Source organism: Triturus cristatus, chromosome 3_2 (assembly GCF_964204655.1).
Source record: "Triturus cristatus chromosome 3_2, aTriCri1.1, whole genome shotgun sequence".
In the NCBI taxonomy this organism is placed as follows: domain Eukaryota; kingdom Metazoa; phylum Chordata; class Amphibia; order Caudata; family Salamandridae; genus Triturus; species Triturus cristatus.
This window is the reverse complement of record NC_140584.1, coordinates 229,566,243-229,581,640: the sequence shown is the minus strand read 5'-3', so window position 1 is coordinate 229,581,640 and position 15,398 is coordinate 229,566,243. Positions and strand designations below refer to the sequence as shown.

General features: G+C 40.3%; 1 protein-coding gene across 1 annotated transcript in view; it reads left to right on the top strand.

Annotated features, from left to right (window-relative positions):
* Positions 1–15,398, top strand: part of LRP1B (LDL receptor related protein 1B) — a 3,634,433-nt gene that overhangs the window by 3,033,853 nt on the left and 585,182 nt on the right. Inside the window, exon 58 of the mRNA XM_085647014.1 lies at positions 12,033–12,155. Coding sequence (XP_085503140.1) covers positions 12,033–12,155 — 123 coding nt within the window. The remainder of the gene's footprint in view (positions 1–12,032; positions 12,156–15,398) is intronic.

The window sequence follows — 15,398 nt, the reverse complement described above, 5'->3', positions numbered from 1 at the left end:
TCTCCAATCTGGGCAAAATACTTAGCAGGCAAGCAAAGACCTAGAAACACAATCGCTATAAACGCCTTGTATCTGAAAATTCCCCAAATCAGAGAAGATCGCATCAAATCAACTGAAAAATATTTCAAAGAAAACGAGTCCTCAGTGGCATCCACAATGACACTCTGGGAGGCGTACAAAACAGTCATCAGAGGGCAAGCACTAGCACTAATGATAAGACACAAAAGGGAAAAAAGAAAGGAGGTGGAGGAGATGGAAAAGAGTATAATGGAATTAGAACAACAAGTAGTAAGGTTGGATAGTGATGAAATAAAACACTGAGTTGATATAGAGTCTGATTGTATCCACCACCGATCTCGTCAACCCATTGAGCTGGTCTTAATCTTTGGACAACAACAACAACAACAAAAAAGAAAAAAACGATGTCATGCATGTGAATAGCCAGAATCAAAAGAAGCAAAGGGGGCCCAGATTTTTTCTTTCTTAGCTGACCCCAGTTGGCAGTCTAGCCTCGCTGTATATTTTGCAAAGTTTATCTAGCCCACACATGTGGGGGGAAGTTCAGAGACCCATTTCACACAGATTTCCCTGCGCTCTATTATCATTAAGATAAATAACAGAGATCTAATGTTTTTTCCCCCAGTTGTTTTTATCCACCCCAAATATAACCAAGGGAAGTCTTACCTCAAAATCGCAGCCCAGCATTTTTGCTAATACAGTACCCACTTCTTGCCAGAAGATCTGGATGGCTGGACAGTGCCAAAAGAGCTGTAAGTCATCTGCATTTTCCACTTGGCATTTCGGACAGCATCTTCTTCTTGTGCCTCCCATCTTGGCCAGTTTCTTGGGGGACCAGTAGGCTCTGTAGAGGGTGAACAAGTGATTTCTCCTAAGTGGAGCCGAGGTTACTGAGGCCCAAAGTGTAGCAGCTGATACTTGCCATAGGTTTTGGATATCATAGTCCGGCATGTCCAGCTTCCAGATTTCTTTGGCTAAGTTCCCAGTGTTATCATCTCCTTGTGCTAGTACCCAGTACCATTTGGAGACCTACTTCTTGTAGTTTTGTGTTTTTAATAAGTCTTTTTCTGCCTCTGACTCCATCCCAAGGCTTGGCTGCGACCGTGACCAGCTGACCAACTGGTAATACTTAAATCTAGATAACTTAAAATCTGTTTGCTGGCTTAGTTAATATCGTGCCTTCCTCCATTAATTGGCCCCATCTTGAAAGACCTGCATTTACCAAAGGGAGAGCAATTCCAGATTGGAGCCATAGCACTATAGTAAGTAATCCCTTGAGTTTTTTTCACCCGGATCCAAACTTTACAGGCTGCTGCTAGTGTCTTAAATGTAATTTTTTTAAAGAATTTAAAATGGGCAAATTTAAATAAAAAACCTTTGCCTCCTTCTCCCAGATTTCCTATTATAGATCTATATCTCATTGGCATATCCTTAGGAGTCATCAATAATCGCCTTGAGTTTTTCACGAAGAAAGCCCAATAATACAGTTGAAAATCCTGGAGTGCTATGCCTCCCTCCAGATTTTTCTTCCTAAGTTTTTTCCAGGATATTCTCACACATTTATTCTTCCATATAAAACTGCTAAGTTGCCCATGAAGATTTTTAAACCAGGCAGGCTTGAAAAATAGAGGGAGAGTGTTAAACATAAATGTAAATTTGGGAAGGATTGTAATTTTAACTAGATTTGCTCTTCCTAGGAAAGAAAGTGGCAGGAGATCCCAACTTTTCAGAAGCTTTTTAGTTTTGTGCGTAAGTCGACTGAAGTTTACCCATGCCATATGATCCAGATCTTTTAATACCCGCACACCATGATATCTGAACTCAGTCCTATCTAAATGTCTATGGTGGTCAGGGATGGGATTGTTCCAAGACATAGTCTCAGTCTTGTCTTCATTGATTAAGCAGCCCGAGATTCACCCAAAACTTCCTGCTAACTACATTACTGCTGGCAAGGCTATTTCCAGATTCGCTGTATAGACTACCAGATCATCTGCATAGAGAGCTTCTTTTATTTGCCACTCCCCATGTTGAAAAGGAAGGATTCTTGAGTCTGCTCTTATTTTCCTTGCTAGAGGTTCCAAATATAAATTAAATAGTAGCGGCGAAAGTGGGCAACCTTGTCGAGTGCCCCTTCTTATCCGAAAGCAAGGAGTTAAGTGGCCGTTGATCAAATATTTTGCTGTGGGGGAAGCATATACACCTTGAATAGCTTGAAGGAAGTTTCCTCCCAAGCAATTTTGTTTAAGCACCTCATATAGATAGGGCCAATTCACTCTGTCGAATGCCTTAGCGGCATCGACCATGATAATAGTTAGGGGAGTCCCTGTTACTGAGGCAATATCTATTGCACAGACCAGATCTTGTGTAAGGTCTGAGAGCTGTCTTTCATTCATAAAACCCTTTTCATTTATGTCTATTATATCTCCGGAAATTTTATCTAATCGTCTGGCCAAAATCTGTGAGTATATTTTGTAATCTGCGTGTAGGAGCGAGATAGGCCCATAGCATTCACAATTTTTTGCGTCCTTGTCCGGCGGAAGCGGCCTTAGCATAGATCTTAGAAGGTACCTGGCGCCCAGATCTCGCAGACCTTCAGGAGGATCTTGCTTATATAAGCCTTTATCAAATATGAGGACTAAAAAAAAAAACCACTCACTGAGCCTAAAGCACTAAGAATATAAAGACTTGATGGAAAACGCTGCACGAGCGTCCCTCGATGAAAAAAAGTATCGGGTATAAAAGCATGGAGATAAAGCAGGAGGCTTATAGCATGGCTTTCCAAGCAAGAAGGAGCTAACCATTGGGTGGCTTCAATCCACTCGGAGGGCAGGGGAATTCTCACAGACCCTCAAGATAGTGCAGAGGAATTTGCAAACTACCACGAGAATATACATATACGTCTGAGGCCTTCACGACAACTCAGGAAGCTCTCAAGTTGAATTATATAAAGCTACTGCCAAACATACAATTCCCCACCTGTTGAACATGTTCAAGGAGAGTCAAGTCACAGGCAAACTAACCCGTAGCTCAAAGACTAGCTTCAATAGTGGTAGTCCATAAAGAAGGAAAACCAAGAGACCAGTGCGGGTCATACCGACCCATCTCCTTTCTAAAGGACCCTGGCCAAGCTCTTAGCTCATCGATTAGTTACCATCATCCCTAAAGTAATACATCCAGACCAATTTGGATTCATGCTTCACGCCTTCAAGGAGTAATGGGTCGAGCGGGTAGCATACAGGAAGATGCAGCTATACTATCCTTCGACGCCCAAATGGCCTTTGATATGATTGAATGGCACTTCTTGCTCACGGTGTTGGAAAACATGGAGGTAGGACTGCGGATTCGAGCATGGGTTCGGCTTTTATACACGCACCCTTAGCGCAAGTGAAGGTGAATGGGAGGATGTCACAACTGTTACAACTCCATCGTGGGACCAGACAGGGCTGCCCTCTTTCGCCGTTAGTATTGGTGTTGGCTCTTGATCCACTGATACGTGGCCTTCAATAGTCGGTGGACTGGGAAGATAGAATATCATTGTATGCTGATGATATCCTCCTGTATGTGGCTTGACCCAGATCCTCGATTATCAGAATGCTAATTGAATATAAGACGATACTTCGCATGCCATTACTACGCATGCTTTTAGTGCGATGTTTTTACATCGCAAATGCATTTACTTCGCATATTTTTTTTGCGCATTCAATTACTTCGCAAAGGCATTGTTAAGCTAATAATTTACTTTTAGTACGCATAACCTTTCTATGCATACCACTACTTTGTGAGCATTTTCTTTTTTTACCAACATTACATTTAATTAAATAAATACCCTAACACTACACCAAATTCTAAATGTAAAAACTACACAAGACATACTTCACAACAATACTCTAATCCCTTCAACACTACCCCAGAACGAGCCTAACCTGTGACCGAGTCCTGCCCCTACATGCAAACACTTCCCTACACGACACCCTGACACTACTCTAAACCCTAAAAAACTACCTTACACTACATAAACACTACCCCCAGCACGACCCTACCCCCAGTCCATCCCCTACACTGAAACACTACCCTACACAACCCCCTAAGACAACCCTAAACCCTAACACACTACCCTACACTACACCTACACTATAACACTACCCTAACCCTAAAACACTACCCCAAGCACGACCCTGCCCCTAACACCACTCCTGTACACTACCTACTCGCAAACACTACCCTTCACAACCCCCTACACTACCCTATACACACAATTACTCTACTGTACACTACACTACAAAAACACAACACAACCCTTAAAACTACACAGCCCCACTTACCTCTCTCTCCGCGTGGTCCGTCTCGCCTGGTTCCTCTCTGCTCCGGCTTTCTGCCTCATCTGGAAACGGATGCGTCTAGAAACGGATGCGCCTTAAAAATAACGATGGCGATAGCGCATACAATTACTACGCATGCGTTGTAACAACACTTGCGATGCAACAGCCTGTGTACTAATGGTATGTGTTGTTACATCGCAAGCGTAGTAATGCTTGTGAAGTAATGGTATGCGTACAAACAGCCGCGTACTAATGGCTGTTCACCATGCTAAATGTCTACCTACTGAAGGTTCTCCGGTTACATGATCAACTGTTTAAAATCAGTGATCCTTATTTAACACAGGCAGGCACCGAGAATGCCAAAAGAATGCGAGGCACAGGTGGTGTCAGATGAGTTCAGATACCTGGGTGTTTTTATTACAGGCAACCGTGAACTGTTTGTGGCTAAAAATCTGCTCCCTCCTTTGTTCTGACTGAAGGAAGACGTGCACCGCTGGAGAGCGCTTCCCCTCTACTTGTTGGGAAGGGCTACCATTTTTAAAATGATAGCACTTTCCACGCTTTCTCTACATCCCCCAAAATACTCCGTTTCTGGTGCCAGAGGACTATTTCTAATCTATACAGAGTGAGATAAGAAAGTTGCTGTGGGAAGGGGGGGCTCCAAGAATAGCACTGAATAAACTCACAAAGGGATGGTATGACAGGAGATAGCTATCCCTGACATTCAAAACTACCACAGAGCAGCGCAACTAATGGTAGTTAATCAATGGGCCCACATGCCCATGACCAAACCGGCATACCAGATGTACAAGCTAAACCTGGGTCCCAGCGGGTACCTACGTGCCCTTTACACCACACCTAAAAAACTCCAGCTGTTGCGACCTACGGCTCTCACAATCCAGACTTGACACTTGACGTTGGGAGAGATGGGATGGAAAAATAAAATCACGCAGGTGACACCTCTGTGGAAATCCCAACTCCTTGATAGCCTAAGAGAGAGACATGGGTTTGACAAGTGGCACCTGCTGGGCATCCCGGCCGTGAGAGACGTGTGGAGGGGAGGGAAGATAAGACCATTCACAGAACTACAGAAAGACTACAACCTAGCCCCCACCGAGATGTTCTGCTACTTACGACTCTGACACGCCTTGCAGGCAGCCCTCCCCATGGGGGTGCCTCTCCCAGAGTCCTCCCTGCTCTAAAACAGGTTACTGGAGGAACATATCACAAAAAACACATACAAAATTGAGAAATCATGCACCAGAACAATTAACCTACTTAAGGGGGAAATGGGACAAAGACATCCCAGATATGCAAGATGAGAAGTGGCTAGAGGCACTTGGCTCCCCTCAGAAGGTTGCAATTAGAGCCCATTTTCGCCTGGTACAACTTTAAATCCTCCATAGGGCCTACATTTCATGCACCACATTGCAATAGATGGGGAAACTAACTGAGGCTTTCTGTTGGAGGGGCTGTGAAGCAGAGGGTAATTCAATGTTTAAATGAAGTGAAGAGGAGTGAGCTGCTAAATTTGGCAAAATGGTGTCTCCTCAATGTGTGGGAGGCAACATATCTGCAGAGTGGAGAACAAATATGAGTGACTCTAGCACTGATGATAGCCAAATAAATATAGCATGTTCCTGGGGTTCTGATGTGACTCCCCCCCTGGGGGACTGGAAGTGGGATATGGACTGGTGTATTGTGGCGACGAAGGCGGTGTATACCAATAGAGGATGCCCCTGCAAATGGGGGAAGATATGGAATAAATGAAATGACTTTAGAGGCCACCCGTGTACGGCTCTAGAGCCACAGAGGAGGTGGGGGGAAATGCAGGCGGGAGATGCTTAAGGAAGGAACAATGGAGAATCCCTTGCAAGTGGGGCTATAGAGATCGTTGAGAATGTCAAACCGTAACCAGCAGAAGTGACAGTATACTACATTTGTGGTGAATGTTGCATTGTTGGTTTTTATAAATAAAAAGATTTTTTTTTTAAAACATTAAGACCATTAAGTGGACATCACTAAACAAAATGATCCTAAGGGACTACATGGCTCTTGACCACGTTTCCCAAGTACCGTGGCTCAAAAACTTTAAGGAGCGCTTAGCGAGTTTGGGGAGAGGAGATCCTTTTGAATCATGAATTTAGTAATAAGAAGGACCTGGTCAACATTAAGGTGGCCTTCTTCAACAGCAGGCACTAGCCAGGGAAGACAAGGAGCTAGTTAAGCATAGCATAATCTGTTTCATCATGTTAAGAATGACATCAATGGTGGAACCCTATTTACTAAGGTTTGTGAACTCGTACAATCGTTTTTTAATGACCAGGTTCCGATTTGATCTCTTTCATCTCCTTCTCACCCACCCATAGTGGAAGCACAAGGGCCACAGTCTGTCGCCATATGGCTGCGATAGGAAGTCCCCACAGGACATGCCCCACTTATTGCTGTCCTTCCTAGTCCCGATCTTAAAAAAGGACAATTTTAGGCAAGTGTGTCCCGCTTTTATTTTTCTATAAATACTTAGGGATAGTACTGTTTTTCATGTGATTAGACTTTTAGAATGTGCGGTCTGGCCCAGGTCCAGTTGTGACTGTTTATCTTGCTTTTAAAAATATTATTTATGGCACGATGCACCTTGTAATGTTTTGTGTACATTTCCGCCTCTTAATTGTTTTACCTGACAAGACTATTTGTTGTTAACCTGAACGATTCTCTTAACTAGGCCTTGCTAGTATGTTCTTGGCGTTATTTGTACTTCACTTTTTACATCTGGCATAGGTTATTTTTTAACTGGCATGGTCCACTGAGGAATGTTCTATTTTATCTCAATGTGTGCTTTTATAGGTTTATTACATGAAACCAAATAAAGATTATTTGATTTGATTTGACACAAAGTAGTGCCAAGCACTTTATGCACTGAAAAAAGGCAACTTCCAGCTCAAAAGAAGCCTTTTGTATGAAAAATAATGAGTTGCTTTGCTTCACTTTGTGTGACCTTGCTGCAATTTGTGACAATAGAAAGTGTTACTAAATCTGGTCTACACTTTAGCTATGTGGGACTTTGTAAACATTGTTGCCTATCAGCCGCCCCTTTTCAAAGAGGCTTGATCAGTCATGGGCAGAGAAGAAACAACATATTAATGATGTCTCTTTCATTATATTTATTTGCCTGTCAGTGTAATAAAGCATTGTGCTTCAGCTTTTGGTCATTACACAGAGTGAACTTTTTTTGAACATATCATAACCTACATTAAAAAAAAAGTAATTATCCATTCTTTGCATCAGTTGTCTCATTTGTGAGAATTTACATTTTTTACACCCGATGAATATAATTAATGAAGAAAGTGTATGAAAATGAGAGGAGCAATCTGCATGCTTGAGTATGTGAATGTTAATTAAATGCAAATCACTTAAATTCCCTTTTCCATTTTTTGGCAGTATAAAAACGTACCCTGGCTCTTACAGTTATTAAGAAAAATAAAAGCAGTCTGTAGGAATCATGTAATTTGAGAACTTCATGTTGTGTTACACACTGTAATTAGCCATGCGCAGTCAGTAGTGCAGAATTCCTTGCAGTGATAGATAGAGGGGTAGGTCGATTCATATTGCTTAGTTAAGTGGTGAAGCATGCTCCAGTTAATTTTGAATTTGCACATTGAGCAAATCACGATCTGCATAAGAATAAATATGCAACAATTTTCCGCTAATTAAAACCTGCCTCTACAGTGCCAGCCACTCGGGTAAAGTAACAGAAAATCTGTGTATTTAATGAAACGAAAATAATGTTAATAATGTAATAATTTTATTAACTAAGAACACTATAGTTGTAATATTTATTCTTTATCTTAGAGCTTTAACATCATCAGTGGTTATCCCCAAAACTTGCAGCATAAATCCTGTTCCCTATGGCTAAAGCACTACAATGATCATTGTTCTGAACTAGCTACATTAATGCAGTAGCTATCAAATCTGTCTTCCTCAATATGCCTCCCTACCACAAGATAGAGTTGTAAACTTTGCAGCAAGAACTCCCTATAATCTTCCCAGACACAGTCATGTCCCCCCTATCATTGCCAAAATCGTTGGTGTTCAGCAATAAACTGAAGGGCATATTTACAAACACCTATCGCCACAATAACGTCACTTTTAAAGACGTTGTGGTGGCGATACGTGCTTCGCCTTATTTACAAGGCAGCATTAAGTCACTTAATGTGGCTTAACGCTGACTTGTAAATAAGGCACCCTTTCACGCTATACTTAGCGTAATAGGGGAGGGCAATGGGTGTTACTGTGGGCGTTCCAACGTTACAAGGGTGGCGTAAATATGGGGCAGTGTCAAAGTTAAGACCAGGGAAAACACAGTCTTACCTTGGCGCATTTAGGATAAATGTTTAATTTCTAATCGATTTTGCTGTTTCCGTGTGTGCTGCATGAACACATGGAAACAGCAAAACGCCTTTGAATCTCAATTTCGATCTTTAAAAAAAAGACGTTTTGCAACTTCAATATGTCCTTCACTACGTTGAATACATAGAAGATTCAAATCACCATTTCAAATTGTTTAAGTGCAGGAAGGGACACTTCCCTGCACATAAACCATCTCCCCTTCAAGGCAGACACCCTTGCACTATGCTGCAATTGTGCCTGCATGCCCGCTAGGCATCTAAATTTAGCACCAGGTTAGGGGAAACGCAGGGCTGCACCATATTCTTGTATATATGGTGCAGCCCTGCATTTCTAAAGGGACAGAGTGTGTTGTTAGCCTCCTTGGCTTAACAACACACTTCACAACTTTCCATGTAAATATTCCCCTGAGTGTTATATAAACTAATGATTTGTTTATATAAAATCATATATGATTTGACTCCAGGCTCCCTGTCAAACATTATGGATAGTTATGTCTTTGGATCTAGCCAAAATATAAATATCTTCCCAAAGCCTCACCCTCTAAATTGACTCATGTTAGAAATTGGGTTATTGGTTGAGATGGGTGAAACCCTACTCAAGGAACAGCCTTAATCCTTTTCAGGTTAAACCACAAAAAGTCACTAAATTTACCTGTGCTTAACCCTCTGGTAGCCTAGCACTAAAGCAGTCAGACTTCTCTTAGAGGCAATGCTTTAAACCATTTAGGCAACACACAAACAGTAATAAAGTAAAAACACAACACAAGAAAAATCCCACATCAACTTTGAAAAATAAAGTAAAGTTTAATAAATGAGTTGACACCAAAACAACAGAAATCCAATCAGCTAAACTGAAAATATGCAATTTTAAAGGTTTCAGGTAAACATATCTCCTAAAGGCACAAATCACCACTTGAGGGTATCTGGTCGTGCGAGATGGGATAAAGGTTACAAGTTCAGGCAGACTGCGATGTACTCTAGACCAAATACAGGGACCAGGGTAGTCCTGCTGAAAGAGTTACCTTCAATTTATTACTTTTTGTGTGCAGCAGAAATACTTTATACAGTGCTTCTAAGTCAAGCCTGGCTGTTTTTGTGGCAAGCTACCAGAAGGTTAAGCACAGGTTAATTTAGTCACTCACCTTGACAATGATTGTGGTTGTTGCCTGAGTGGGGCTTCAACCCCCCCAACCAATAACTCAACTCTATTGACTGGGACACTGGGACTACTCAACTGCCCACTGTCCATTTCACTTAAAATCTAGTGTGAAAGAGAAACCTATTAGTCACCTTTAAATCCATCCAAAGAGTTTCCAGTCAGGCCAAAAAACTGCCTGCATTGCTCCATGGGCATGGCTGCTTCCTACATACCTGACTCCCTGCCCTGATATCTATGCCATAAACACTCCACATGCTTGTCTCCTTGGTCTAAGTAGGATGCGCTCCCCAGCACATACTGATAACCTGTGGGAGAATACAGCCTCCGACTTATCATTTCATGCTCATTGAAGTCCCATCCAAGGCAATAGACAAAGGAAATGGCAAGGTCTGCTGGTGCTGGAAATGGTATGGACTGCTGGCACATGCATAGTTGAAATAAATAGAAAAACTCTGGTTACGAGATGGAGCCGACATTTTTCTAATTTACCAACTGTGCATGCACAGTAAATAATTGGCCTCCGCCTCATATTTTCCTACACGAAGTAGTAACACTAATGATTACTATCTGCATATGCTAACGTGATATTAGTGCTCTAAGCAAGCTCATTAAGTTAGATTCCTAAATTGTGTTTTTGCAGTAGTGTCCAAAACATTTGATAATTTCTTGCTGGGAATAATACTTACATGTATTACCTAAGACAAATTATTTCAATGTGTGTCATTATTTATAAGTTTATAATAATTTGGTACCAGAATCTGGAACCAAAATATTGCATGACAGGAATATCATGTCCTAAATATCATTTACAAAAATATCTCATCAATACAGTTAATCGAACAATATACAATAGACAGGTTTCTATTCAAACAATATTTAGAAAACAATATTTTTGTCAGATTATATTTTTGCTAATGATATTCAGATATGCAGTCTTCTATATACATATATTATAAATTGTTTCTAACTTAAATGTATATGTTCTGAGACCTGCAATCAAAAGAATACAAAATTAATAATTTTCAACAAGAGGGTCTCTCAAGATTTAGAAGATTGCTAAGAAGGGTACCAAAAGATGTATAAGAACATTGGAATGTTGGGAGCTCCATTGAAGACAATGAAGTGCTCCATGCTTTTACGGGCCGGTAAAGGCCCACAAAGCAACATTCCAATGTTATTTTCAAAGGCCTTTCGGAGCCCGAGGGAATTTCAACCCCTCGAACTCCGAGAGGACTTTGTTTTATTTGTTGGAACATTCTGCCCTCTAGTGGCAGAATGCTCTAATAGCCTTATAGCCCTTCATAGCTGGGCTATACCAGCTATTAAAGTCCCGCTCCCTTGCTAAAGTCCCTCGCCTTCGGCTCAGGCCTTTAACGCTAAAGTGGTCCTTTAATAGCCGGTATAGCCCGCTATGGCGGGCTATAAGGCTGCATTAACCTCGATGACCTCTAATATGTTCATTCCTATCAAATACTGTGACAAAACCTGCATTATTAAAGCAAAATGGAAAATGTTTCTCTGGTGTAAATTTGGGAGATGGATATGTATTCACACTTATTCTGGAACAGCATTTATACTGATCAATTATATCATTTAATTCCTGGCCACAGAGTCAACTCGAATTGCCTTATATCATGCTGCTGCACTGTCCATTTGAATCCTTGTCTTATTACCACAAATAATAAAAATGATCTGGAGAAAATATGAAGACTAATTAGCTCAGAGGGGAACTATTATTGATACAACAGTAATTTCAAATGTAAAGAAAACATTGTTTTATGGTTATCTAGAAAGTGACTTGCTTTCAGATTTAAAGGTGACTATCACTTTTGGTTTTATACATATTTTACACCTACTCCAAATATTTGTCTGGTACTTGTGTGTTCGTACTTTCTATGATTGAGTTTTATTTTAGTGTTTTACTCACGAGCAGATACTGATTGTTTCCATCAGTATTCACAATATCCTAGACATTGCCCAAGAGTGTTTAGAAATACATGTTTTCTTTGGACAATGTAAATAAAACAAAATACAAATGACTACCGTCCATAAGCATTATGTTGTTATTAATGTCTTTAGATATCTTTTACCAGATCTGTGTATATGATGCAATTCCTATTTCATTTTTAGGGACTGAACAATGTCATTGCAATGGACTTTGACTACAGAGAAGAGTCAATTTACTGGATCGATTCCAGTAGACCAAATGGAAGCAGAATTAACCGAATGCTTCTGAATGGAAGTGATATAAAGGTATGCAAAGCCAAGGAATAAAAAACATTGTATACATTTTCTAAAACGAGTAAGAAACACAGAAAAGAGAAAATTTCAAGCAAATTGTGCAGACTGTTCTGGATATTATATTTTTAATATTATTATTAAGACTAAGAATGAAACATTAAATTGGTTGTATTCTTTCATAAGGGTATTACATGTAATACTCTAAACCTTGCTAATCTTGGTTTATCTTGGTATCTTGTAGAAACTGATGCTTTTTCTCTGCACTGTTTTGCATATTTTTATACTTTGTTGTCTTATGTGGCTGATTTTAAAACTCCCTAGATTTAGTCTAAATTGCTGACCTACACATATTTGACAATGTACAGTTTATATAGCATCTCAGTATAATGTTTGGAAACCAGAAAGAATTGTAGCAAACTGGTTTGATAGAAAATATCAGTTATATTTAGTAGCATTATTATGGCTCAAGTTTACTGCTGAACAAGCAGTATATGCATAATCTTTTTTTGTATCAGGTTAATGGCCAAAATTATTAATTTTCACATCATTGCAGACGTTTGAGCTCCATTTATTTTTAGGCCAAATTTGCTGATTAGCGTGTTAAAAAATGAAATATTACATACCAACAAGAAATGTACTGTGCCATTGCTATTCTGCAAATGTTATTGTCAACAATGAAATGTACACCAATAGAGTTGTCTTTAATGCTTTCCATTTTACAATTTGGATTGATTCCACATTTGTCTTTGTTGAGGCCCCTTGAAGAATAGCAACATGCACTGTACGAATGTCATTTGAGGAATGTATTCAAGTTTCAATATGCTACAAGTTTAAGTCAACACAAAATGTGAACTGAAACTCAGCTACCTGCTAAATAGAAAGTCAGATTATTTGTAAAATGTCTCATTTTACAACACTGGGCATCAATACCTTTGAATAATCAATAATATACAGACTCAATTTACATTTTTAAATGTTCACTAAAGATGTTTTATTTGTATGAATAATTTTTAAAGTACAATCTCAGGTTTGAGAGCAGCAGTATGAGAGGAAGATGAATTAGAGAACCTGAGGAAATGAAGGAGAAGGCAATCTTTGAGGTGGCAGATTTTTAGCTTTCTCCTGCATTCTGAGATTGTTGATTAAAGTCTAATTGATGCATGGTACTATTCCAGAGATTGTGTGGATTGACCGAGATGCCCTGTCACTGAGTTGTGTCATTTTTTGCAGTCCAATAAATCAACAGGACATTTTTGATTAAGAATTATTAGTCCTGTTGTGCATTTTGAAGGATTTATGATATTGTAGAACTTGAATGGCATTGACTCTTAAGTGAAAAGCATGGACTCTACTGGATTCACAATTAAAAGACATGTATCAGTAAGGGATTGATTTGTATTGTTGAAGATGAGTCAGTTATATCTGCTGAGGTCATGACTTACCCCAGTACACACCTGATAAACTGCTATCGATCTGTAATGGAAACCTCAAATTAATGATACTCTCATTCAGCACTTTTCTGCCAATTTGTTATCATTAAAACACATTTTTATAATTTATCCTCCATTGATACTTTACATGAATCATTGTTAGTGATATTCTTGTCTTAATGCATTTCAGGTTTTCTTCACATGTTTGCTTCACAATAAATTAATTAACTTCTGTTTGTGTTCCTGATTTATGGTATTTCTTTCTAGTTTATGAGAAAAATATGTCTGATTTAGTTTCTCCACTACAGCTCCAGCATACAGGTAGTGATCTGTCTGACAGATTCAGACCTGCAGAAGAGTCAGTGAACAAAACCTGAAATCCATGTAGACTCATTTAAGTGAGAGAAAATGGATAGTGTGCCAAAAAGAGTTACATTTGAATATTTTAGTTCTTGGAATTGATCCTAGGTTCCATTTTATTGAGCAAAAGTTGTTAATTCAAAGAGTAGAATAACGAAGGATGGTGAATCTCACTTATACGTGACAGTTTGATGACAGTTAATTATCATCAGTCTACTGGAGGATGAGGATGCTGTGGTCAATATAAGCCTCTTAAGTATTTGGTTAGCATATGTACAATCACACAGCAGAGGGTGAACACTTAAGATCCATGAAATTTACATGTGAACTGTGGGTGAATCTAGTGTGTTTTTAGAAGAATTGATGCCAATTACTGTTGGAAAAAGGGACCAAAGTCCTTTATTTTGTATAGATATTGGTGGGAATGTATCGATGAACACAGTTGAACAAATGTTAATGCCTTATCTACCATAAAGCGTGCCTTGTTTTGAAATATATTCTGTCAAAGACAAGCTACCATTTTGAAACTTATTAGATACTTGCTTGAAGCATTCTCACGCTTAGTTTTACAGAGGCCCAATCCTCTATGTAAGGAAGTCTACTATTATGAATATGGAAACAGACTTATAGTCAATCAATCCATCAGGGGGACTTGTAGAGCGTGGCTACTTACCCTTTGAGAGTCTCAAGGCGCTGGGGGAGGGTGTCTGCTATTTGGACTGGGTGGAGAATAATTCGAAGAGCCAGGTCTTGAGGTCCTTCCTGAATAGGGTCAGCTACGCAGATTGCCTGAGGTGCAGGGGCAGGGTCTTGGCGGCAAGGTAGAAGAATGACCTTCCTCCAGTTCTGGTCTTGTGGATCCTAGGGACGGGGGCGGGCGAGTTGAGAGGATCGGAGCTGTCTGGTAGATACTTGGAATATGAGGCATTGGTTTAGGTATGCTGTTCCTTCATTCTTTAGAGCTTTGTAGGTGTGAGTGAGGAGCTTGAAAGTGACTCTCTTGTTGACTGTGAGCCAGTGGAGTTGTCGGAGGTGTTGCGTGATGTGGCTGCAGCGGGGTATGTCGAGGGCCAGAATGGCTGCGGAATTTTGTATGTTCTGTAGTTTCTTGAGCTATTTCTGGGTGACATCGGCATAGAGTGCGCTGCCGTAGTTAAGTTTGCTGGTGATGAGTTTGTGGGTGACCGTATTTCTGGATTCTGTGGGTATCTATCCAAATGTCTTTCGAAGCAGGCGGAGAGTGTGGAAGCAGACTGAGGAAATTGCGTTGATTTGGAGGTTCATAGTGAGTGAAGAGTCCACTATGATGCAGAGGTTGAGTGCATGGTCTGTCGCTGTGGGGGGAGATCCCAGAGCGGTTGGCCACCAGGAGTCATCCCAGGCTGAAGGGCTGGGTCCCAGGATGAGTACTTTGGTCTTGTCCAAGTTGAACTTGAGGTAGCTGTCATTCATCCAGATAGCAACG